Source organism: Drosophila grimshawi, unplaced genomic scaffold, assembly GCF_018153295.1.
Source record: "Drosophila grimshawi isolate 15287-2541.00 unplaced genomic scaffold, ASM1815329v1 contig_311, whole genome shotgun sequence".
Classification (NCBI taxonomy): domain Eukaryota; kingdom Metazoa; phylum Arthropoda; class Insecta; order Diptera; family Drosophilidae; genus Drosophila; species Drosophila grimshawi.
The window spans coordinates 25419039-25441614 of record NW_025063098.1 but is presented as its reverse complement, the minus strand read 5'-3'; the positions used below and the strand labels follow the sequence as shown (position 1 = coordinate 25441614).

The window sequence follows — 22576 nt, the reverse complement described above, 5'->3', positions numbered from 1 at the left end:
AAATGAGAGACAGAGAAAGAGAGCGTGTAAAGAATGAGGGAAAAACAAAATGAGTAAAATGCCGAAACCGCGGCGCTGCCAGATTCAGCACAGCCGGTCAAAAGCTATAAAAAGTTTAAAATTAGAGCGCTTATGCATGTTGTTCATTAAATAGTCAAAATAATTCAAATTTATTAATTTGTATCATATGATGTTTATGCATTTAAGACAGGTTTTTCAGAGATTTAATATTCCAATCTGCTTTATTGGACAATCTGGCAGCGCTACTTGCACAATATGCGTGCGAGCGAGATAACCAGCGTGTCCACGCGCAAAGCACTTATCAAAATAATGAGCAGAAAAAAGTGTTGGTTTGTTCGTTCCTTCCCACCACATTCGCCATTTGAAACGCGACGACGAGAAGACGACGACGACGACGACAGCGCAACTTGTAGCAGTGAAAATATTTATACAAATCATTTACTGTGTAAAAATCGTATTAATTATTAATTAATTAAAGTGAAAATGTAAACGCAGTGTTTGCCAATGAAATGAAATTCATTTAAAATGTATTTCAACGGAATAACTCGCCGTGAAAATTTCGTCGTACAGGCAAAAAAGAGCCGATTTTTAGTGGAAGAAGAAGAAGAAGCAGCAGCAGCAGTGAAGGCAGTAAAAGCAATCGTCGACAACGACGACGAATACACGGACAAAGCGCAGTGCGAATGAAAAGCGTGTAAAGAGAAAACTTGCAAAAATTACAGCAACAACAAAAAGCAAGGCGAAAAGTGTGTTTAGAAAAGAAATTAAAAACACACACGCACATACACAAATACACATAAACACACACACAAACAACACATACTAATGCAAATGCGAATACAAGCGCAAAATTTGAGAATTGGTGCAAAAAGTCGTCAGGCGCGCGGTTTAATAATAAACAGTTATACGTATGTATGTTGCGCGAAAACATATGAGGCGCCGCAAATACGAAAAATCAATGAAATTGTAATAAAATTGCGTATTTTGCTCTCTTCATCCTACTACAACTACAACTCTGTCTCTGCCTCCACCACAATTCGCTGTGAGCGCCCTCTCTTGTTGATTTTGTGATAAAATTGCAATCAGCAGCAGCAGCAACAGCGACCACAACAATAAAAACATTTGCCACCCAAAAGCAGCTCAAGTACATATTACAAATACATATTCACTAATATATCTATCTGCAAAACAGTTTAATACAAGGTGCGTATGCAGCAGCAGTAAACAGCAACAGCAATAACAAAAACATTAGAAATTGGTGTGGTGTGTTGTTAAATGTAGGACGTGTGAGAGAAGAAAACCCGCGTATAAAATTTGATGACGTCTTCAATGCGATACTATTGTCGCTGTTGTTGTTGATGTTGTCTAGTGGAACAACAGCAACAATGGATTGGTATCGAATAGTATCGAAAACCAGTGAACAGTGAACACTCACAAAGTACAACATCTAACTCTAATTCGATATTGTAAACGAACATTTTTTGAATACGACAAATATAATAATTGAAATATGCTTAAATTACAGTTGAATTTGGGTTTTTAAAAGTGCTCTATTTGAACAAATGATTTAAGAATTTTAGTCCCTGTACGTCTGTAACTATTTTCGAACAGTCTTAACTTATGGTAGTTTTTGAGAGTGACCACTATATGTGTCTACAGACCGTACATTTGTACCTACTTACTACTGTTACTGTTTGGGGTTCGGCCAGCGACGACGACGACCGGTATTTTTTAGAGCCCCCTGTAGAAGAAGCCCAGCATGCTATGATGCTGCTGTTGATTAACAACAACAACAGGCAGCATCAGCAACGAGAGAAGCCCAGAAGAAACTCAGAAAGCAGGCAGAGCAATAGCAATACAACAATAACAACAACAAGTAAATAGTGTAGCTGCCAAGCGAATCGTGATGTAGTCAAATTTGAATAGGTTCCAATGAGTTGACAGTGAAACAACAAAACACATAAAAGTAACTTTTACCTGTGCAATGCGTGAATTAGCCATGCATTGGGCAGCACACTTAGACAAGATATACTGAGTATATACATATGTATATATTTCATATGTATGCTATATATGTAAATATGATTAAAGTTAAAAAATTAGGGCCTGAATAGAGATATTTGAAAACCCATAAATTGCACAAAAATAGATAAAAGATTATAATTTTTGTCTTTTACAACAATTAATATTTGACTTTGATTATTGGATATATTAGAAGTTCCAATTTACGAGTGGCCACCGTTTAAGTAATTTTATCTTTTCTATTTATTGAGGATTGATTGGCTGGGTGTTGACAAATGCACATATAAATATATTTTGTTAAAAATAGATCTTAATAAAATGTCACAATTTAATATAGTAGTGTTTTCTAGCATTATCCATATACATTATTATACTGTAGCTGTAATATCAGTTGTTCTTTGAAAGATGGAGGGTTTTGCTTGATAGTTAAATAGTGTCAAAATTTCCAATTTCTGGAAGTTTTCTATGATTACATTATAAATGAATTTTTAGAATAAATTGAATTAAACTATGTTGAGAAATTGAAATACCAAACATATTTAAAGTATTAAAGTATTGATACTTTACCTACAACTTCTAGCTACCATTCTAAAATTTTGTAATAAGTTGTTAGATATTCGAAAACAAGTAAATTTGTAAAGGTCTTCACAAAGAATATTTTCGCTAGATATTGCTTGTGTAAGCACCTTTTAGAATACGGTGCATTGGCGTTTTATCTCTTTTTAACTGCTTTTGTTGTAAAATGGCAATACACCTGTTCCAGGGCAGTCTTATCAAAACAAAAAAAGAAGAAGAAGCTAGATGTGTGTGTGTGTGTGTGTGGTGTCAATATGAACGATAAATCTATCATGCTGCTCCACTGTACACAAAAGTGTACACGAAATTTGATTTGAATATAAGCATTTGACAGTCAGCGCGCGGCGGCAGCGGCAGAAGCAGATTACGCTGCTTGCTGTTCTGCTGTTCCTTGCCTTTTCCAACCAACAAACAACTGAGCATCACTCACTCACCTGGTGAGCAAATAGGGGAACGAACACACGAGTGAACGACGCATTAAAGTCTGTGACGAAAGTCAGCGCACGTCTCTTCTGGCATGCACCATGCACAATTTTGCATATGGAACTATGGAACTATGACCCTTGACGGACAATGCACAACTATTTAGAATCCATTATTCAAATAGTGGAAAATATACGATTTAATGCAGTGTTGACAGTTGGCACGTGGGCCATTTCTTTTAGCTAACAGTGTAGCACTTGTGCCGTTTTGTCGACAATGCGCGCGCTCCCTCTCTCTCACACGCGCTCAAGCCGCAGCCGCACTCACTCACACATACTCTTTTTGCAACACACACGTACACGCGCACGCATACTCACTCATATTTGGCTCTCTTTGCTTATATATTTTTTTTCTGTTTTCTGTTTTCAGTGGTTGTGCAAGAAGAAGCAGCAACAATCAGGCAAAATACCTGAAAAAAAAGAAAAATAAACGGTAAAGCGAAGAAGAAGTGGCGACAGCAAGCAGCAGCAGCAGCAGCAAGTCAAGGTAGCGCGCTAAAAGTTTATTGTAAAAATCAAAGTAGAAGGCACCAAGTGATTTTTGTATTTTGGCTTTCGAAGTAAAACGAACGAACGTTAAACAACATATAAAAACAATAAAATATAACAAAATGGTGGAAGCAATAGAGCGGCGGAGAACGGCTGCGTGAGCAGCGCCAGATCTGAGCGCCAATTATACAAATAACAACAACAACGAGAGCAATAAGAAGAGCAACAGAACAGAACAGCAACTACAAAAAGCAAAACGAGCGCGCAACAGCCGCTGGAGGCAGCAGCAGAAGCAGCAACAGCAGCAGCAGCAGAGGAGAAGCAGTAAAACAAACTTAAAAAATTTAAATAAAGTGGAAGTGGAAGTTGGAAAGCGAGCGAGAGCAGCAGCACCAACAACAACAACGACCACAACGGGAGTAGAACAAACTCAAAAAGTGTAACAACAGAAAACATCACAACAACAGCAACAACAACAACAAACAGAAAAATGTACGGAAAATCGAAGACATCCGCCGTTCCGTCTGATGCGCAGGCAAGAGAGAAGTTGGCGTTATATGTTTACGAATATCTGCTGCACGTGGGCGCCCAAAAGGCGGCACAGACATTCCTCTCGGAGATACGATGGGAGAAGAATATAACATTGGGTGAACCGCCGGGATTTCTGCACACTTGGTGGTGCGTCTTCTGGGATCTGTATTGTGCGGCGCCGGAGCGTCGCGATCAATGCGACCATAGCTCAGAGGCGAAAGCCTTCCATGATTATGGCTTCGTTAGCTCCGGTTATGGAGTGAATGGCATCGGACCCGGTGGACCACACAATGCTGGCGGACCGGCGCCCAGTCCTCTGGCACAGATGCCACCAGGCGGTGATGGTGGCCCAATGGGCCCTGGGGGACCAATGGGTCCCAATTTTTTCCCAAATTCGACAATGCGGCCGTCGCCGCCAACGCACGCCTCGAGTCCACAGCCGCCGCCGTCGCAGATGATGCCCGGCCAGCCGCCGTTTATGGGCGGTCCACGCTATCCGGGCGGACCACGGCCCGGTGTGCGCATGCAGGGCATGGGCAATGAATTCAATGGGCCACCCGGACAACCGATGATGCCCAACAGCATGGATCCAACGCGGCCGGGACCAGGCGGCGGCATGGGTCCCATGAATCCGCGCATGAATCCGCCCCGTGGCCCCGGCATGGGTCCCATGGGCTATGGTGGACCTGGTGGCATGCGTGGTCCAGCGCCCGGCGGACCAGGTGGCATGCCACCAATGGGCATGGGCGGCGGTGGTGGGCGACCACCGCAATGGCAGCCAAATGCATCAGCGCCAATGAATGCGTATTCGTCATCATCACCGGGCAACTATGGACCCGGACCCGGCTCGAATGGACCGCCTGGTCCCGGTACGCCGATCATGCCCTCACCGCAAGATAACACGCAAGGCGGTCCCGTTGGCGGACCCGGCGACAGCATGTACTCATTAATGAAACCAGAATTCCCGATGGGCGGCGGTGGCCCCGATGGCAGTGGCGGCGGCGGTGGTGGCGGCGGACCCGGCGGCATGGGACCCATGGGCGGTGGTCCCAACTCAATGGGTCCGGTACTTAATGGCGGCGGCGGTGGGCCAGATGGTACCGGTCTCGATGGCATGAAGAACTCACCAGCCAACGGGGGACCGGGTACGCCGCGCGAAGATTCCGGCAGCGGCATGGGCGATTACAATTTAGGCGGCTTTGGCGGTCCCGGCGAGAACGATCAAACCGAATCGGCGGCCATACTGAAGATCAAAGAGAGCATGCACGAGGAGGCCAAGCGGTTTGAGAAAGACACAGATCATCCGGACTACTTTATGCCATAACAACATCATCAACATCAGCAACACCAGCAACAACAGCTTCAGCAGCAGCAGCAGCAACAACAGCAACAACAACATCTCAATACGATGGCAGCTGCAGTGGCAGCTGTCGTTGCTGCTGCCGCATCCAATGGCAGTGGAGGTGGTCCAAATGGCAATACAACGGCTGCATCTATAGCTGCTGCGGCGGCACTTGGAGCAGTTGCCTCCAATTTGCTAAGTGGCAATACCAATAACCATAACAACAACAACAATAGTAGCAGCAGCAGCAGCAGCAACAACCACAACCAATCTGGCAACCCGACGACTGTGCCTACTGGCGCGCATTTTGCAAAAGAACTCAATTTCTAAATAAACACACGGTAGTGAAAATCCTCGGTACATAAGCATAAAGTAAAGTAATTATTATATGTAATAGTCTAAAAGAAAAAAAAAAAAACAAAAAAAAAATATGTAAAATTGCAAATAATAAGCGGAGCAAAAGAAAACCAAACAACAATATTCCAACTCACATTTCAAATTCAAATGCTAACAAATGCGACCAGGTGGCAACGCTAGCGGTTCAGTGGCTGACTTTAACATGGCAGAAACCGAAAACAACAAAGCAAAATATACTTAAAATGCAAACAACAACAGCAAGAGCAACAAACAATATGTTTAGCAATGTCTTCTGAATAGTTTTGTTGCAACAAGTCAAAAAAAGAAGAAGAAACAAACAAACAAAACAAAAACAAAAAATTGTAGCCTCCATATACACAAAACACACACAATCTGTCTACTAATTTTTAGCAATTTAATCCTTTTACTTGCGCTTTGCATTATTAACAAAAAAAATAAAAATAAAAAAATCAAAGAAAAAAAGAAGGAATATTTAACACAGCTACACCATCTATGTACATTTTCTGTTTGTGTGATTTTTTGCATATACTTATATAGATATATACAACTTATAAACTAAGTATATAAATATTAATAATATTGTATTGTAGAAATTGAGATGGCAAAAAAAAAAATAGAATTTTTTGTTAAGCAGTCTTAAAGGCGCAACATCAAAAACAAAAACAAAAAAAAAACAACAAAAGAAAAACAAAATATTGAGGATGCAAAACAAAGGAGATGAAATATTTATAATATATATTAGGAAGGAGCATAGTTAGCATTATTGAACATGTATATGTATATGTAGTCTGTAACACACATACATGCACATTATGGCAATATCTTGTTTGTTTGTGTGTGTGCTCTTCTCACAATGTACGTTTAATTTTATATATATATATATTTTATTTGTTTGCGTATCTTTTTTTTTAAACAAATTGTAAAGTTGGCACTTTGTCGTCGTCGTCGTCGTTTTATATATATATATATATATATACATATATATATACATATATATATATATATATATATATATATATTTTAAATATTTGTATTTGTATGCGTTTCTAGTTTGTCACTTTCGTTCTTAAATCATGCCAAACTTCAATGTATAAATTAAATTGTACTTATATTTGTATTTGTATATTTTGTGTGTTTTACAAGCAACAAATTGTTAATTAAGTTCCTTCAACTGCCGTCTCTGGCAAATCTCGAGCAATATTTATGATTTACCCCAATTATTTTTATTGGAGGACGGCAAAAAACACTTTTGTGCACTTGTTTTCGATTTCAGAAATTCCTTCGATGTCGACATTGTGCATTAGGGCAGCGAAATAAATAAATATACATATAAATTATACATATGTTTATATATATGTATATATACGTATATATATATATATATATATATAAATATAGATATAAACAGATTGTGGCGCCTTGTATGCACATATTTATTGCAAAATAGCTACGCGTATAACTAAGATTTAGCTGTTTAATAATGCATATGCATATATATATATATATATATGTATATTATCTATTACTTAAAGGCAGCAGGCAACAAAATGTAGCAAAACCTAACCTAAAATAAAAGTTTACTTCAAAAATATCACACTAAAACAAAACAAAACAAAAATTACATTAAAAAAAGCTGTACAAAAGTTAGTTAATGTTGGCTGTGGCTGCGCAGCTAATGTTAATATTATGCATAAAGTATATATACATATATATTTGTAGCATATATATATATATATATATATATATAAATAATAGTATATGTCTGTGCTTGCATCTTTTTCTCGACAGAGCACATTCACATAAATAAGAGAGGAAGAAAACCCAAGAAATCCGTAGAATTTAGATTTGAAAGCTAATTTATAAGCGTAAAACCCATAAAACAAAACAAAAAAAAAAAAAAAACCAACTAAACTAATAACAAAAGAAACAAATCAAAATGAAATTCTTTGCATTATAAACACAACACCCCAAATCAATTGATAACACATAATTTAACGACAAATTCTATTTTAAATATTGTATGTATATGTTTAATGTGTCGGAATTTGAAAAATGTAGTGCGACAAATTGATGGCATACATATATATATATGTATATATGTATGTGTGCATGTGCGTGCTGCATGAATTATTATTATTGAATTGATGCCGCACCAGATAAAATGATGCGAATGCGAAAGCCACAACACTTAAATAGTATCTAAGTTAAATTTATTATCTGCAACGCTTTAAGTTTAAGCGTTTCAATTGCTGGATCTATATAAATGTATGTATGTGTAATGGCGCGGCGTTTAGTGAACAAAACTAAACATCAACAAACAAACAAACAAAACAAAACAAAAGTGAAGAAACAGCAACAAAATGAAAGATAACACAAAAATGAAAATGAAAATGCGAAATGCCCAGAAAAAAATTGAAAAAATCCCGATTGAATATATTAAAAAACAAAAAATAATGTTTAAATAAGTATTTTAGTGTTAATTATACAATTTACAAGTACACAACACAAAAAAAAAAAAAAAAACAAAAACAAAAACAAAACAAGAATATAATATAAAATGAAATAAAGTTTTAAAACAATATTTGTAAAAAGTAAAAAATGGCTTTATTTATTTATTTCCTGTTCTCTATTTCTGGTTAACAATGAAGATAAGATATATTCTATCAAGTGAAATTAAAAATCGTTTTTAATTTTTTTGTTTGCAAATATCATATAATCAGAATATTTCCACACAATTAATGAAAATCATTTATTATTTGTCAAAAGTGATGTCTTTGTTCATCCATTTAACGACTTTTTTGATGTGTTTAGCTTATTTATTAGCTAGAATTAAGGAAAATTATATCATATATATTTGCTTATAATTTAATCCAATTATTCAGCATTTTAAGCTAATGTGATGATAATCGCTGTTAAATTTGCTAACAAATTCAACTGAAGTGCTTTTAATTTAATTATTTAATGCACTTATAATAATAACCTTTAGATGACGCATGTCATTTGTAAATATATATATATATATACATATATATATATATATAAATTTCAATTTAATCAGATTAGCTTGAGTAGTAAATACTTGGCTGCTTTAATTATGATTCTCACTTTGGATCACAAATATTATGTTTACTTAATAGCATGATTATTAATAATTTGTTATGAAATCAGAGTAAACACACCTGAGTAGATAGGAATAGATAGCTTAACCTAATACCTCAAATTACATTTAAATAGCATTGTCTGGAGTTTGGCTAATATGTTCATCAGCGGGCAATGATCTCTTGATTGCTGCCGTTTTAATTGCATAATTTTGTATTGAAATGCGTGACGCCAAAACACTGAGAAACCAAGTCAAAGCGCAGACAGAGAGACAAAATTGGCGTGGCACACGCACGGGCTTTGCTATATATCTATATATACATATATGTATGTGTATGTGGTCAGGTTGAAACTAATTGAGCGTCGATTGAGGCACATTGCCATTGGCAACCTGGCCAGGCCAAATGCCAGGTGGCCCACACAAACTTTTCACTGTAAGCTAATTACATTGACTAACCAATGTCCGGAGCTGTTCACTCAGTGTTGATAGCGCCGCCAGCGTCGATGTGGCGTGAAGTCAATAATCAATAAACCGACTGCACTAAATACATATATTAAAACAAAAGAAAAAAAATGCATTTATATTGAAGTAGTATTATCAAATGCATCCATTGAGACACGCAAGTCGAATGTAGCAAAGTGGCGTCCTGTTTTTACAGTTGCCTGGGTTGTGCGCGCAACGTGGCTGCCGCTGCTGGTGAGGAAGTCAGCCGAGGAACGGAGCCAACTGTCAACGGATTGTCGAATTGCCTAACGTATCGCCAAGTCGGAGGCGGCGGCTTTGGTGCAGGCTCAGCGCCAGCGCGTCGAGTTCCCGTCTTATTCTCCACAAATCGTGGTCTCTATCTGCGTGTGGCACAGCCACAGACGACGCTGCAACCGGTGGCGCAGCATTATGACATTAACTTTTGTGATCTGGAACGCTGGGTGAGTCACACAAATTTTGTTGCACTTTCAGCAAAGTCTAATAAAGTCAAATTTGCATACAGAGCACCAATCGCGCCAATGTGGTCAGCTTAGAGGATACATTTAGCATCCTGAAGCCAGGGCCGCATCCACATACAGACCCACCACATCCACAGAGCAATCAACCGCAACGCGACTGGAATAACTTGGCTGTCTACAAAATGCAGCCATTAAACTGATTTCTTTAATTGTATCTGTATTTCTATGCCTATATATCTAATATGTGTGCTTATTTAAGTAACTAATTTTTATTACAACTATAAAAAATAATAATAATATGCTAGACAACTAAATTGCGTGCTTCAATTCAGGCCGTGTTGCTGGTCAGCGATGCCATCAGAAATTCCATTTTATTAAGAAAACTCTTGCCCTCAATTTTGTCGAAGCGCACCTGAAGTAAATAGATAAAAATAGATTAGTTGACACATAAAAAGAATAGTTAGCTTTAAGTTGCCGAAGATTAAATAATAACTTATTAACTATTATCTTATTAACTAACTTATGAACAAAGTTGTGTTAGTAAAAACGTTCTTCTATATATAGAAACGTTATCACACAGACAAAAAAGTTGTGAACTTGAAATCAGATATTAATGTGCAAAGTTTGGGGAACTTTGACTGTTAATTTTGATCCAAGTCTGATGACTTGTGCAAAATTAGAATAGAAATTGGTAAAATGGAAAATGGAAAATGTATTTCCAAAACCCTAAACTTATTATGGAAACTATGTATTTCTTACAACATTAAAATCCCTTCTGCAAAGATATAATAGTATAGAGTTGCATAGGCTACCTCTTTGAAATTGCCACCCAAATTTTCCCAGAACTTCTCGGGGACAAGCGGACTGGGAAAGAAGTCCTGTCGCGGACTGCGCGCAATATAAACTTTGACATCAATTTGCGGATCGCAGCGTATCTGGACGGCAATCATGCGATCGCTGTTGGGTGATGCTAACAGACAGGAGCTGGCATTGCCCAGCGGCTCCACTTTGCCAATGCCAAGATGATTGCTATTCGAGAGCACCGTCCAGGCCATGCAACGCGCCAAGCTGACCAAGCAACTAATCTGATGCGAATTGATCTGGCAGAGTATGAGGTCCCGCAGCTCCTGCGGCTCATACGACAGTCGCATGACGCGTCCATCACGGCAGATGCACTTCAGCGAACGCTCCTTCACATGAATGACCAGCGATGTTCGTCCAATTGCATCATATCCATGTGTCACAATATTAATCTTTACACAGGACATGGTGGGGCTGTTCATAGCATTCCAGTGCGATACAATTTGCGGATCCTTGACATCGCGTGCCAGCGTATCGAGCACGTACTGCGTCCGTTTGCGCATGAAGATGTGCTGTGCCTGTGCAATGATCTGTTCGAGTATTGTTTGTGTTTTGGTCATGTCCAGCAGTGCTTCACGATCGGCAGCTGTTGGACCGGCGAGCATGCGTTTTTTGCTGGGACCAAGCGGTGCACTCGCCGGATGCGGAAACGGATGATGAGAGTTCTTGTAATGCACCTCCCTTAGCAGCTGATGCAGCGAGTGCTCCAGCACATGATCATGATCGTTAATAGGCGCCGGCTGGCTGGAATCGAAACTGGTCGAGTGGCACAGCGAAATGATTAGCTGTATATTGGGTAGAAGTGTGGCACGTATCTGATTCCCAATGACCACATGCGGAATTGGCGCCTGTAGCTGAATAGCCTCGCGTGCCAACTGAGCAAACAGCTCCTTGCAGAAGAGTACATTCTGTGCGAACTCCAGCGTCTTTTGCCAAACGCCCACCTGGGCGGTAATGTTTGGACCATGGCCCATCAGATTCACCTGGCAATTATTTTACGAATGTAGGAACAGTAGCAGCAGAGATTTTGGTTTATAATTCATACCTGGGCAGTGCAGAGATCTTCCTGATCCTTTTGGGTGATCACCTTTATGTAGGCAACGCCCTGTAGCTCTGCGGGCACAATGACGCGCAATGCCGAACTAGCTTTTAGCTGCATACCATTGTTGCTGCTACTGGCACTGGATGCTGCGGAGGCAGTCGCACTTGTTCCAGCACCACCCTCCTCGTCCAGTGTATCCTCTGCCTTGGTCACCTCAAATGTGCCGCTCATGCCGAACTTGGAGCCAGCAGTGCGATAACTGAGATCACCAATGATGGCTCCGTTCGACACTTTCTTCAGGCGCCAGTTCTGGCGCAAGCGCAGCAGTTCAATGTGAAAATCGGATACGTTGCGACTACGCTGCTCGCTGTGGGCAGTGCGCAATCGCTCGGCGCCGCCTAGCAACACTTGGGCCGCCTGAGAAAGGGCCTTCTTGCGACTGTAAACCTGTACAATGGCCTTGGTGTCGTCGCCATCCTCCAGCAATGGATCTAGGACCAGGTAACGCTTATCCTTGGCTATGGAAATTACATCGGACAGCACACAGATTTCAGTGTAGGCATCCTTTAGCTTATTGCGCACTGCATCCCAGGGCCAAAGGCTCTCCTGGAATTGATTATCCTTGTCCTCCTTATCTTCGGCAGCGGCAGCCGATTTCTCCTCCTTCTTCAAATCATCTAGCGATGTTTTGCTAAAGTCGATGCGTGCCGCGCATTTGGCGAGACTCTCGGAGAGCGTCGGCGGACTGTGGGGAGAGCAACTTGTTGTGAAAAATTCGAGACAACTTTGCGGCTTTTGGCTGCTGGCACTTACGGTTGGTACAGTTCGGTGCCATCGTAGGCTATTTCACGTATCTGGTTCTCGCACGTTGTCTCCACCGATATATTTACCGAGTTGGACATGTTGTAATTAGCAAATATTCCGAGCCAATGCCGGGCATTTGCAAGAATTGTATTAAAAAAAAAAACAATGCTAATTTGCACAGTGCTGCATTTGCAGCGATACACGCAAGAATCGATAAAATTTTATTAACAGCCCGAACTATTAGTCTTCTTTTGAACTGCTAATGCGACAAGATTAATTTTGTATTTTTGGACAAAATATATGAGTTTGATTCAGACAGAGCGACATCAAGTGTCATTTTAATGATGCTCTTTGGGGTTTTGCCGTAACAAAAATTGCGCATAATTTCCTTATTGCCAGGGGATGTTTTTAAGTTGCCTCTGTGTTTTCACGATGTTTTCGGTCCACCACTAAATTTGACATTCACTGCGAAAATGTAAACAACCAAGGGCGAACAATTCGAACTTCAATTTTAAAATGGCTGGTAATGTAATGTTATAGATACTATCTTCAAGTTTATTATATTTATTAAGATAAATTAACAGTATTTACGTCAAAAATGACTCCGAGTTTCAAGCAATGGCATTCGCAAAGAGCGGAAGGCGGAATGCGTGGCAATTTGTCAAAACAAATCAACGTCTGCTTGCACTAATTGTCTATCGCTTATCGATTATGCATCGATCAGCTGTTTGTGGTCGCTAATTGGCGAATGGCAATTTGAAAACTGTTGCTGCCGCTGTTTTTTTTTTGTTTTTTGGTTTTCCTTTGGTTATTTATATATAGATCGCCGCAGCGATTGCTAGAATTTTCAAAACAGCGTGCTTGTTTTTCACAAATACGACTGCGTGTGTGAGTTTGTATGTGTGTGTAATATCGAGAAGTTTCTGCAGCTATTGAATTTAGGCCAAACGGTATAAAAGAAGCGCACATAAGGCTAAACAAGTGAGTCACTCCTATTGGATACAAATCATTTGTGCAGTTTAAAGCTAAAATACGAGTTTTTCATTTAGAAAATTTCATAATCATGACAATCGACGACAAAGACGCCGCCGCTGCTGATGCCGCAGCCATCAGCCACAAAGACAAAGGCAATGAGGCATTCAAAGCTTCAAAGTGGACGGATGCAGTGCAGGAATATACCGCCGCCATCAAACTGGGCGCCAAGCACAAGGAGCTGCCCGTGTTTTACAAGAATCGTGCGGCGGCCTATCTAAAGCTCGATAAGTACACGGAGGCTGTCGATGATTGTACAGAGTCGCTGCGCTTCGCGCCCAACGATCCTAAAGCACTGTTCCGACGCGCCCAAGCGTACGAAGCGCTCGCCAAACCGGAGGAGGCGTACAAGGATGCCACAGCACTGTTCAAGGCCGATCCGGGTAATAAATCGGTGCAGCCCATGTTGCAGCGACTACATCTCATTGTCCAAGAAAATGCTGCGCGTAATGCAAAAACTTCGACGAAGGTGCAGCAAATGATGGATTTGGCCTTTGACATTGGCGCGCCCATCGAGAAGCGACGCTCGGGTGCCAATAATCTGGTGGTGCTGGCCAAAGAACCAACCGGTGCCGATTTGCTGTACAAGGCGCAGTGTGTGCCTAAAATTGCCACTCTAGCCAAAGTGGAGAAGGATCACGACATATATTTGAATATGGTGCGTGTGGTGGCCTCGCTGTGCGAGAATAGCGTCGAACGCACCAAGGGCGTACTCACCGAACTGGGCATTCCTTGGTTTATGCGTGTGTTCGACCAGAAGCACGAGGATTGCGTGTCAACTGCCCAGTTCTGTCTGCAGACCATCATGAATGCACTGTCTGGGATGAAGAACAAGGCCGATTCCAAGCCGAACAAGGAGCTGTGCGATCGCAATAACAGAGAGATTGATACGCTGCTCACGTGCTTGGTATACAGCATTACGGATCGTACCATTTCGGGCAAGGCACGTGATGCGGTCATTGAGCTGATCACACGAAACGTTCACTATACGGCACTGGCATGGGCGGAACGGCTGGTCGAGATTCGTGGCCTGTGTCGCCTGCTCGACGTGTGCTCCGAACTGGAGGACTACAAGTACGAGAGCGCCATGAACATTACCGCCTCCTCAAGCACCATCGCCTCGGTGTGCCTGGCACGCATCTATGAGAACATGTACTACGATGAGGCCAAGCTGCGTTTCACGGATCAGATTGATGAATACGTCAAGGACAAGCTACTGTCACCCGACATGGAGTCCAAGGTGCGCGTCACTGTGGCAATTACATCACTGCTCAACGGTCCCCTCGAGGTGGGCAATCAAATTGTGGCCAGAGAGGGTGTGTATTCTAGAATTGAAATTCTTAGTAGTTGAATTATTATTATTAATAACTTCGTTCAGGCATTCTGCAAATGATACTGGCCATGGCCACAACGGATGATCTGCTGGAGCAGCGTGTGGCCTGCGAGTGTCTGATAGCGGCCTCCTCCAAGAAGGACAAGGCAAAGGCGATGTGCGAACAGGGAGTGGAAATACTGAAGGGCCTCTATCACTCTAAAAACGATGCAATTCGAGTGCGTGCTCTCGTTGGACTCTGTAAGCTGGGCAGCTATGGTGGTCAGGATGCAGCCATAAGACCATTTGGTGATGGCGCCGCCCTCAAGCTGGCCGAAGCCTGTCGCCGTTTTCTCATCAAGCCGGGCAAGGACAAGGACATACGCCGCTGGGCTGCCGATGGTTTGGCCTATCTGACGCTGGATGCGGAGTGCAAGGAGAAGCTCATCGAGGACAAGGCATCCATACATGCACTCATGGACTTGGCGCGTGCCGGCGATCAGTCGTGTTTGTATGGCGTTGTCACCACGTTTGTGAATCTCTGCAATGCCTATGAGAAGCAGGAGCTGGTGCCCGAAATGGTGGAGCTGGCCAAATTTGCCAAGCATCACATACCCGAGGAGCACGAGCTGGACGATGTGGATTTTGTGAACAAACGCATCACAGTGCTGGCCAACGAGGGCATCACGACGGCGCTCTGTGCGCTCTCCCGAACCGAGAGCCACAACTCCCAGGAGCTGATTGCCCGTGTTCTGAACTCAGTGTGCGGGCTACAGGAGCTGCGCGGCAAGGTGGTGCAGGATGGCGGCGTTAAGGCATTGCTCCGTTTGGCACTGGACGGCACCGAGAAGGGCAAACGGCATGCAAGTCAAGCACTGGCCCGCATCGGCATCACCATCAATCCCGAGGTGGCGTTCAGCGGTCAGCGCTCGCTGGATGTGATCCGGCCGCTGCTGAGTCTGCTGCATCAGGATTGCACGGCCCTAGAGAATTTCGAGTCGCTGATGGCACTGACCAATTTGGCCAGCACGAATGAGAGCGTTCGCCAGCGTATTATCAAGGAGCAGGGCGTGTCCAAAATTGAATTCTATCTGATGGAGGATCATTTGTATTTGACGCGTGCGGCGGCCCAGTGCCTATGCAATCTGGTAATGTCCGAAGATGTGGTCAAGATGTTTGAGGGCGAAAACGATCGTGTCAAGTTTTTGGCTCTACTCTGCGAGGATGAGGACGAGGAAACGGCCACGGCCTGTGCTGGTGCTCTGGCCATGCTTACCTCCGTCTCTACCAAGTGTTGTGCCAAGATTTTGGCCATTGAAAGCTGGCTGACAATATTGCAAACGCTCATCGCCAATCCCAGTCCGGCGGTGCAGCATCGCGGCGTTGTTGTCATACTCAACATGATAAATGCCGGCACCGAGATTGCCACGAATCTCCTCCAGACGGACATCATGGAGCTGCTCAGCGGCCTCAGCCAGCTGGCCGATGATACTCGCGCCAAGGCACGCGAAGTGGCCATCCAATGCCTGGCGGCTGCGGAACGGAATCGCATCATTGAACGTTCCGATGATGCCGAAATCCCGGATGTCTTTGCCGAGAATGCCAAAATAACCGAAATTATCGATTAACGATTAACGATTCACGATTGCGTTTGCCATCACACATCAGCTATTTTATCATCTACACTTGCTTCTTACTCTTTATCGGCGAGTGCTTCAACTGTGTCATTTACCTAATTTATTTCTGAACCACTTGTTTCAATGTACTTAAGCGTCATACGTTTTCTTTAATGCAATACGAATTTATAATAAATTCATAAAAATGTTTCGTTAAAAAAATCTTGGTTTATTTATTTTACGCAACGGTTTAGAAGGAGAATTGTCACCTTGTAAGAATTTCTTATCATTATAGTGCCTAAATAAGGTTTGTAACGCATTGGAGGAGACGTCTCCATACCCAAAATGTGTATATATTCTTGACCAGCATAATATTCCGACTCGATGTAGACTTGCTGGTGTTTTATGATCATTTTAAAATATATCTTTTATCAATTTTCGAGGGTATTTAATATTTTGTTTGGCTTAGATAGTCTATTTTGTTTTTATACTCATTTCTTCATTCATTATACTCGTACATATTCCTATTATTAAAATGGGAATTTTCTAATTATTTAAATATAAATTTGATAATTTTTGTTGTTGTTGTCAACGAGCTAATTTCTAATTATATATTTCTTTTAGTTTTTTTTATTTTGTAAGCCGATAATTTATTTTTTAACTTCCCTACAGTGAATTAGATCATATAGTCTCTGATATAAATGGACATAGCTATATGGTAATTCGATAATTAACGTTAATAGTATACTAAAAATGGGCTTCAGAGTAAGAATGTAGCATGCTGCAAGATTCAACTTTCATGTTCATTTAAAACTGTGCAATTATTCTTAATGATGCTAGGGACTATAAGTGCTTTTGATAGGAATCTAGGTGTTCTCTGGTTCTACTATACCTTCGCTCATATCTTCCACCTGATCTACGTATGCCTTGAAAACAGGTTGCTTCATCGCATAGTTTCCTTTTAAAAGTTTTTATTTTTTTGGCGTACTTGAAATTCATTGTTAATGCTACAAAAAATGTTTATTACAACTGAGTTCATAAAATGACCACAATTTTTTGGCCAGGCTCTTTATAAATTCTGTACATTTGAGCAGCCCATTTGCTCTACAGATTTTTTTGGTTTTATTTTTGGCATCATTGAGCAACAGCCGCCGTGTGGGTTGCCATTTTTGGGGCAGGTGGCTGTTTTAATTTGATTTCATGCCGAGAAGAGCGTCCCCCCCTGCTGAAATATACATATATTATATGAACTTAAGGACTTGGAGTGCATTTCATGCATTGTTAATGACTGCGAGTCTTGTAAGAATAGCGATCCATGTGAATTAAGTTAAGTTAAAAGCTCGCCAAGGTATTTTCCCACATCGAGACTGGCTGACTGACTAACTGACTAGCTTGGCTGGCTGGCTGACTGAATGCCTGGCAGCTGAAAGTGGATTCATTCCAACACTTAAACTGGCATTAGCCAAGCGACTCGAAAGAAGTTCTAATGCAGAAATAATTGCAGTTGCCACCAGTAGTTGCATCTTTATAGGAAGGTATGCACCCATGATGATGCTCCTAGATCTCGACTCTTCGTTCTTTCAAAATTGCTCAATCCCAATGAAATGTTATTAATTAAATTAATGTAGCGTTAATTCATTTTGCCTTTACAACAGAAAATAGCTGTAGATCTTTGTTGCCTGCTGCGCAACAACAGCTGCAACAGCTCATCCCCAATCCCCAATCCACGAAACCCAAACCCAAACCCAAACACAAGCCCAAGCCCAGTCCCTAGCTCAGCATTAAGTTGTTAACTCAACTTTTGCTTAACGGCACTTGGACATTGTATACTAAAGGCACAAATGACTTGGCACTCGGCCACAGAGTGCATGTCAATGGGATGAGCCAAGTAAAGAGAGAGGATTGGCAGACAGGTGCCGCATCAACCCAATTGGCTCTTTGTTGGGCCCAAGTGACAATTGATGGACTTGATATGCTCCTATAACCCAGCTGCACACAATGCAAATGAAAGTGCACTCACCACAGTAAATTGCTTCAAAGAGCACGTTCTTTAGAAAATGTATAAAGTATCTAGGCTATGTGATATGGGCTACTTAAAGTGTTCAACTTCAGTTATTCGATTCAATACTAAACAATATAAACAGCTTACACATGTCGCCACTTGAAAGGGGCCTAATATTAGGATCTATTCGAATTCTTACTTTTTTTTTGTGAACAATTTAAAATGTTCTTTCTACAAATAAAATAATTTTTCTTTGATAGTTTGATTTTTATATCAATAAATTAAATAAATCGTCTAATTAGTTTCTATGTTGTATTTATTGTTAGTAGATCTTATAATTAATGATTACTTTATTTTAAATATAATTCTTAGACTTACATAATAATTTTTATTTATTTCTTGTTATAGTCTTCAATTATTCTTCGATTTTGAAATGAACACTAATTTTTAAAATTTTAGATTTTAAGTTTGTATCAAGAGATCATTGCTAGAGGTGGTTGTTGTAATATAATATTATTTAATATTAAAACACAATTCCTTCGTTTAATCAGATTAAATCGTCCGATCTTTCGATCTCTCTCACTCTCCATACCTCTGTCTCACTCTAATGCTGATGATCAATGTCAGTGCACTCATCTTCATTCCCTTCCATTCCATTCTGAGTGACGACAGGTGTCCACCGGGCCGCATTCCGTGATATTCAGCATGTGTCGGCGTCAGTTGAAAAGTGAAACCAATCAGTTTTTCTGTGCAAGGTGCTATCCGTTTTGCGCTCAGTTCCATAACGATCTTACATCAATTGAGCGATCTGGCGATCGAATGCCGGATCACTTGCACTTTCAAGACATGGCCATGGAAATGCATTCTACTTGAACAACTTTCATAATTGGTGGGCAAAAGCACTTTCGTCCAATCGGTCAATCTGCAGCACCCGGGGCGTACTCTGCCACGGATGCGGAGATAGAGGCAGAGTTGGAGACGTTCGTCGCTTTGTAATTTGCATATTTTCCGCATCGCGCAGACGCCGTCATCTGTATGTGGTGCAGTTTATTAAACAAAATATTGACATGAAAATCGGCTTTCGATTTTACATGCGAGCTTGCGACAAATTGTGCGTCGTCGTCGCCGTTGCTGCTGCTGCCGATGATGCTGCTGCTGCTGCTGCTGGTGCAGTTGCTCCACAAAACGAGATTAAATGGAAAGTGAAGTTGTGCGTTGCGTCGCCAATCAAGCGCAGCATCAAGTTTCGATCTCTTAGTTGTTGCACCGTCTCTTCATTCACTCAGTCTCTCAATACGCTGTCTTGGCCTGCCTCAGTTTGTCTACGTAATTAGGACAAAATGTCTAATGTTGACCAAGCCAAAAAGCAAATACGCGTCCAGTGTCTGGTTTCATTTTTGTTGTTGTTCGTTTTTTTTTTTTTGTAGTTTGGCTTACGCACTTAATGATCATTAAGAGGTAAATGCAACTAGCTTATGATATTTGTAGTTGTTGGTGTTGTTAGTGGACTTAAGCCGATCCATTTGGTCAGTTGCGGGGCACGCAACTTTTACTCAGGTGGAAAGTTCTTCTGTCAACGCTATGATTTGATTAGCGGCAGATGCGCAAGCAATGCATGTGGCAAGAGCAGTGGGAGGTGTAGAGGGGAATTGTGGCACGATTTTGGCCTGGTCTATAAATCCAATAAGCTGGAAAAAGGGATCTAATGGTCAGCTCATCTTGACGCTTAACAATTATAAAACAATTTCTTTTGGTCGATTTACACAGTGAAAATGCACAAATAGAAAGTTTCGCAAGCGTTTGCAATAGAAACAATTAAGGCAAAATCTACAAGAAAAACTGCAAGCTAAGATGGCGCAATGAAAGCTGAAAATGTTGCCGACGATCGTTTTAGCCTTAATGATCTTCCCTCGGAGATGAGTCTTCAGTTTTGCAGTTTAAGAGTGACTGGATGCAGAAAATATAAAAAAAAAGCAAAAATTGATGCCTGTGTGGTCATCGGCCTGCATCTTAAATCGCTTGACAAATGCCCAGCAATTGGCATAAACTTCGACAGCCTGAGTGCTGGGCCTAATTATGGGCACCGATTTCAATCGCCTGCTTCCTCTTCGACTTCACACACAATACAGCTTGGACGCTCCATTTCGTGGCGATTCAAATGCCCGGCAATCTTTTCAATTATTGCTTATCATTGCGAATGTGCCATGGTCAATGGTCGATGGGCAGACAAATGTCATTAGTAGAGGGCTCCATGTGGTGCATGCCACAAAGTTGCCAGCTAATGGCCCCATTGCCACATGTTGCACACGCTCGCAATGTTTAGCATCGACTATGCTCAACTTGCTTGCCACATTGCCGTTTCCGATGCCAGCCACTGCTATCTTAACAGCCCCGCGACCAATTGATGATATAAATTCCAAATTTTTACCTATCTGTTGACTGCTACAATTTTCAGCCATACATTTGTTGTGGCTTTGACTTTGTTGCCGCCGCCGCTGCATTGCGCTGCATGCAACATGTGGCTAATGCCAAACGTTGGCAATTTTCGGCTTTCAATGGCTTTTCCTTAACCACTTGGCAGTTGTTTGATTAATTGCCATTCCCAGCGTCAACGGAAAATGCTTTACAATTTTGTTCAAGGAAGTTATGCATCCAATTCCGGTGCAAAACTTGTTGACAAATGCGGTTGCTTCCAAAATAATGGCTGATCTGAACTAAAGGTGAAAGTTTTTGGCCATCGTCTTTTGCATTGAGCAATATACCTAGTTTTTATGCAAAATCGAATTATCAAAGATTTATGATTCCTTCAATTTTCGTGAGGTTTTCTGAACAAATATTAAAGAACAGGAAAATTCATATTATTCTACTTTGCTTACTTTAACTTCAGCTTGATCAAACTAAGACACTAAGCAAAAAGAAAAACTCGGAATAAAATTGGCATATTATTGATCAACTGTAGAATTTCCAACTAAATCTGCTTTGAATAATTACACTTAACAGCTGGGTTCAGGGTATCTCTTGGTCAACCTCTCCCAACCAGAGCGTCCTTACTTGTTAGCCGTTGGTTTTCTCTACTTTTATTATTTAGTATTTCGTGTAAAGAAGAATGAATTTTATAATTATCACATTCCGCAGCACAGCGTGGGCTAACAGGTAAATAAAGAGAAAAAAGAGATGAAAATAGACTGTTGCCTGGTTTTTGCTTTAATTATGCAGTTGGAGAACCCTTTTTAGTGGATGCGCAAACTTTGGTGCATTTTATGGGCCGCTCATTAGATGCGACCACAGATTGTGATACGGAGTTTGGGCCGCTCCTTTATAACATGGAATAATATCAACAGACGTTAAAAGCGTTCACGGCTCATTATAATGGGCGGCACTTTATTTAAATGCGCGCACGGCACATCATTAACAAGGCGAACGGCCCAACTGGCCAAATGGCCAGTGACCACAGGAAAAACGGAGGATGCGTCTCTATTAGCGGACGACCGCACGCACCGACAGCGACCAAAACGATTTCATAATATCTCAATTGAGGCTTGCATCGGGCTGCGGCTACGGCTGCGGCTGCGGCTGCGACTCCATTGGCAATCGCCCATCAAAACATTGCCCCCCGCACAGTGGTACAACTGCAATAAAATAATTTCATTTCACATTTTTGATTTCATATTGAACTAGACTTGGTAACAAATCGGTACCTGAACGTTAGCCTCCATTAATCAAACATGTTACCCTCACTGATTGACTGAGCGAATTGCGATTTGTGTGTTTCTAGTCGTGAGTGGACTCCAGGGTTTCACCAGGGTTTATCGGCTTCAAGATCGTAAAAAAATGTAACTTTTGCACGTATAACCCTGGAACACTGGAGATTCACTAATCACGATTTCAACTTGAAGCCGATCGCATAAAAATTTAACTTTTGCGTATAAACCTTGGTTCAACTCAAGGCTATATTCTCTAATCACCATTAGTTATAATTTAAGAAAAATCTTTTCCACTGTTTCTAAGATACTTACAAAATA

General features: G+C 41.3%; 4 protein-coding genes across 4 annotated transcripts; 3 read left to right on the top strand and 1 right to left on the bottom strand.

Annotated features, from left to right (window-relative positions):
• The first annotated feature begins 3948 nt into the window (after window positions 1-3948).
• LOC6568256 (single-stranded DNA-binding protein 2) lies at window positions 3949-6357 on the top strand. The gene is given in 1 exon segment (XM_001994484.3): window positions 3949-6357. A coding segment is annotated over 1 exon segment (1713 nt). The 5' UTR covers window positions 3949-4080; the 3' UTR covers window positions 5794-6357.
• A 2908-nt stretch (window positions 6358-9265) lies between these two features.
• On the top strand, window positions 9266-10104 carry LOC6568502. The gene is made up of 3 exons (XM_001994485.2): window positions 9266-9374; window positions 9557-9867; window positions 9930-10104. The coding sequence occupies exons 1-3, from the start codon at window positions 9266-9268 to the stop codon at window positions 10083-10085; spliced, it is 576 nt and encodes a 191-aa protein (XP_001994521.2). The 3' UTR covers window positions 10086-10104.
• LOC6568503 (mediator of RNA polymerase II transcription subunit 17) lies at window positions 10086-12726 on the bottom strand. Its single transcript, XM_001994486.3, has 4 exons — window positions 12602-12726; window positions 11792-12533; window positions 10698-11729; window positions 10086-10297 (listed from the first exon to the last, which is right to left on the bottom strand). Exons 1-4 carry the CDS (start codon window positions 12688-12690, stop codon window positions 10214-10216), a joined length of 1947 nt encoding a protein of 648 aa, XP_001994522.1. The 5' UTR covers window positions 12691-12726; the 3' UTR covers window positions 10086-10213.
• Window positions 12727-13371: 645 nt separating this feature from the next.
• Window positions 13372-16774, top strand: LOC6568504 (protein unc-45 homolog B). The gene is made up of 3 exons (XM_001994487.2): window positions 13372-13573; window positions 13642-14940; window positions 15003-16774. Exons 2-3 carry the CDS (start codon window positions 13656-13658, stop codon window positions 16562-16564), a joined length of 2847 nt encoding a protein of 948 aa, XP_001994523.1. The 5' UTR covers window positions 13372-13573; window positions 13642-13655; the 3' UTR covers window positions 16565-16774.
• The last annotated feature ends 5802 nt before the right edge of the window (window positions 16775-22576 follow it).

Bases quoted from the DNA above. Each gene is read 5' to 3' on its own strand.
- LOC6568502 (XM_001994485.2), top strand. From the start codon at position 9,266: ATGTATGTGTATGTGGTCAGGTTGAAACTAATTGAGCGTCGATTGAGG. The intron at 9,375-9,556 runs GTAAGCTAATTA...GCATCCATTGAG, and splicing joins GCCCACACAAACTTTTCACT to ACACGCAAGTCGAATGTAGC. The intron at 9,868-9,929 runs GTGAGTCACACA...ATTTGCATACAG, and splicing joins TTTGTGATCTGGAACGCTGG to AGCACCAATCGCGCCAATGT.
- LOC6568503 (XM_001994486.3), bottom strand. From the start codon at position 12,690: ATGTCCAACTCGGTAAATATATCGGTGGAGACAACGTGCGAGAACCAG. The intron at 12,534-12,601 runs GTAAGTGCCAGC...CTCTCCCCACAG, and splicing joins GGCACCGAACTGTACCAACC to TCCGCCGACGCTCTCCGAGA. The intron at 10,298-10,697 runs GTAGCCTATGCA...TATTTACTTCAG, and splicing joins TGGGTGGCAATTTCAAAGAG to GTGCGCTTCGACAAAATTGA.
- LOC6568504 (XM_001994487.2), top strand. From the start codon at position 13,656: ATGACAATCGACGACAAAGACGCCGCCGCTGCTGATGCCGCAGCCATC. The intron at 14,941-15,002 runs GTGTGTATTCTA...AACTTCGTTCAG, and splicing joins TCAAATTGTGGCCAGAGAGG to GCATTCTGCAAATGATACTG.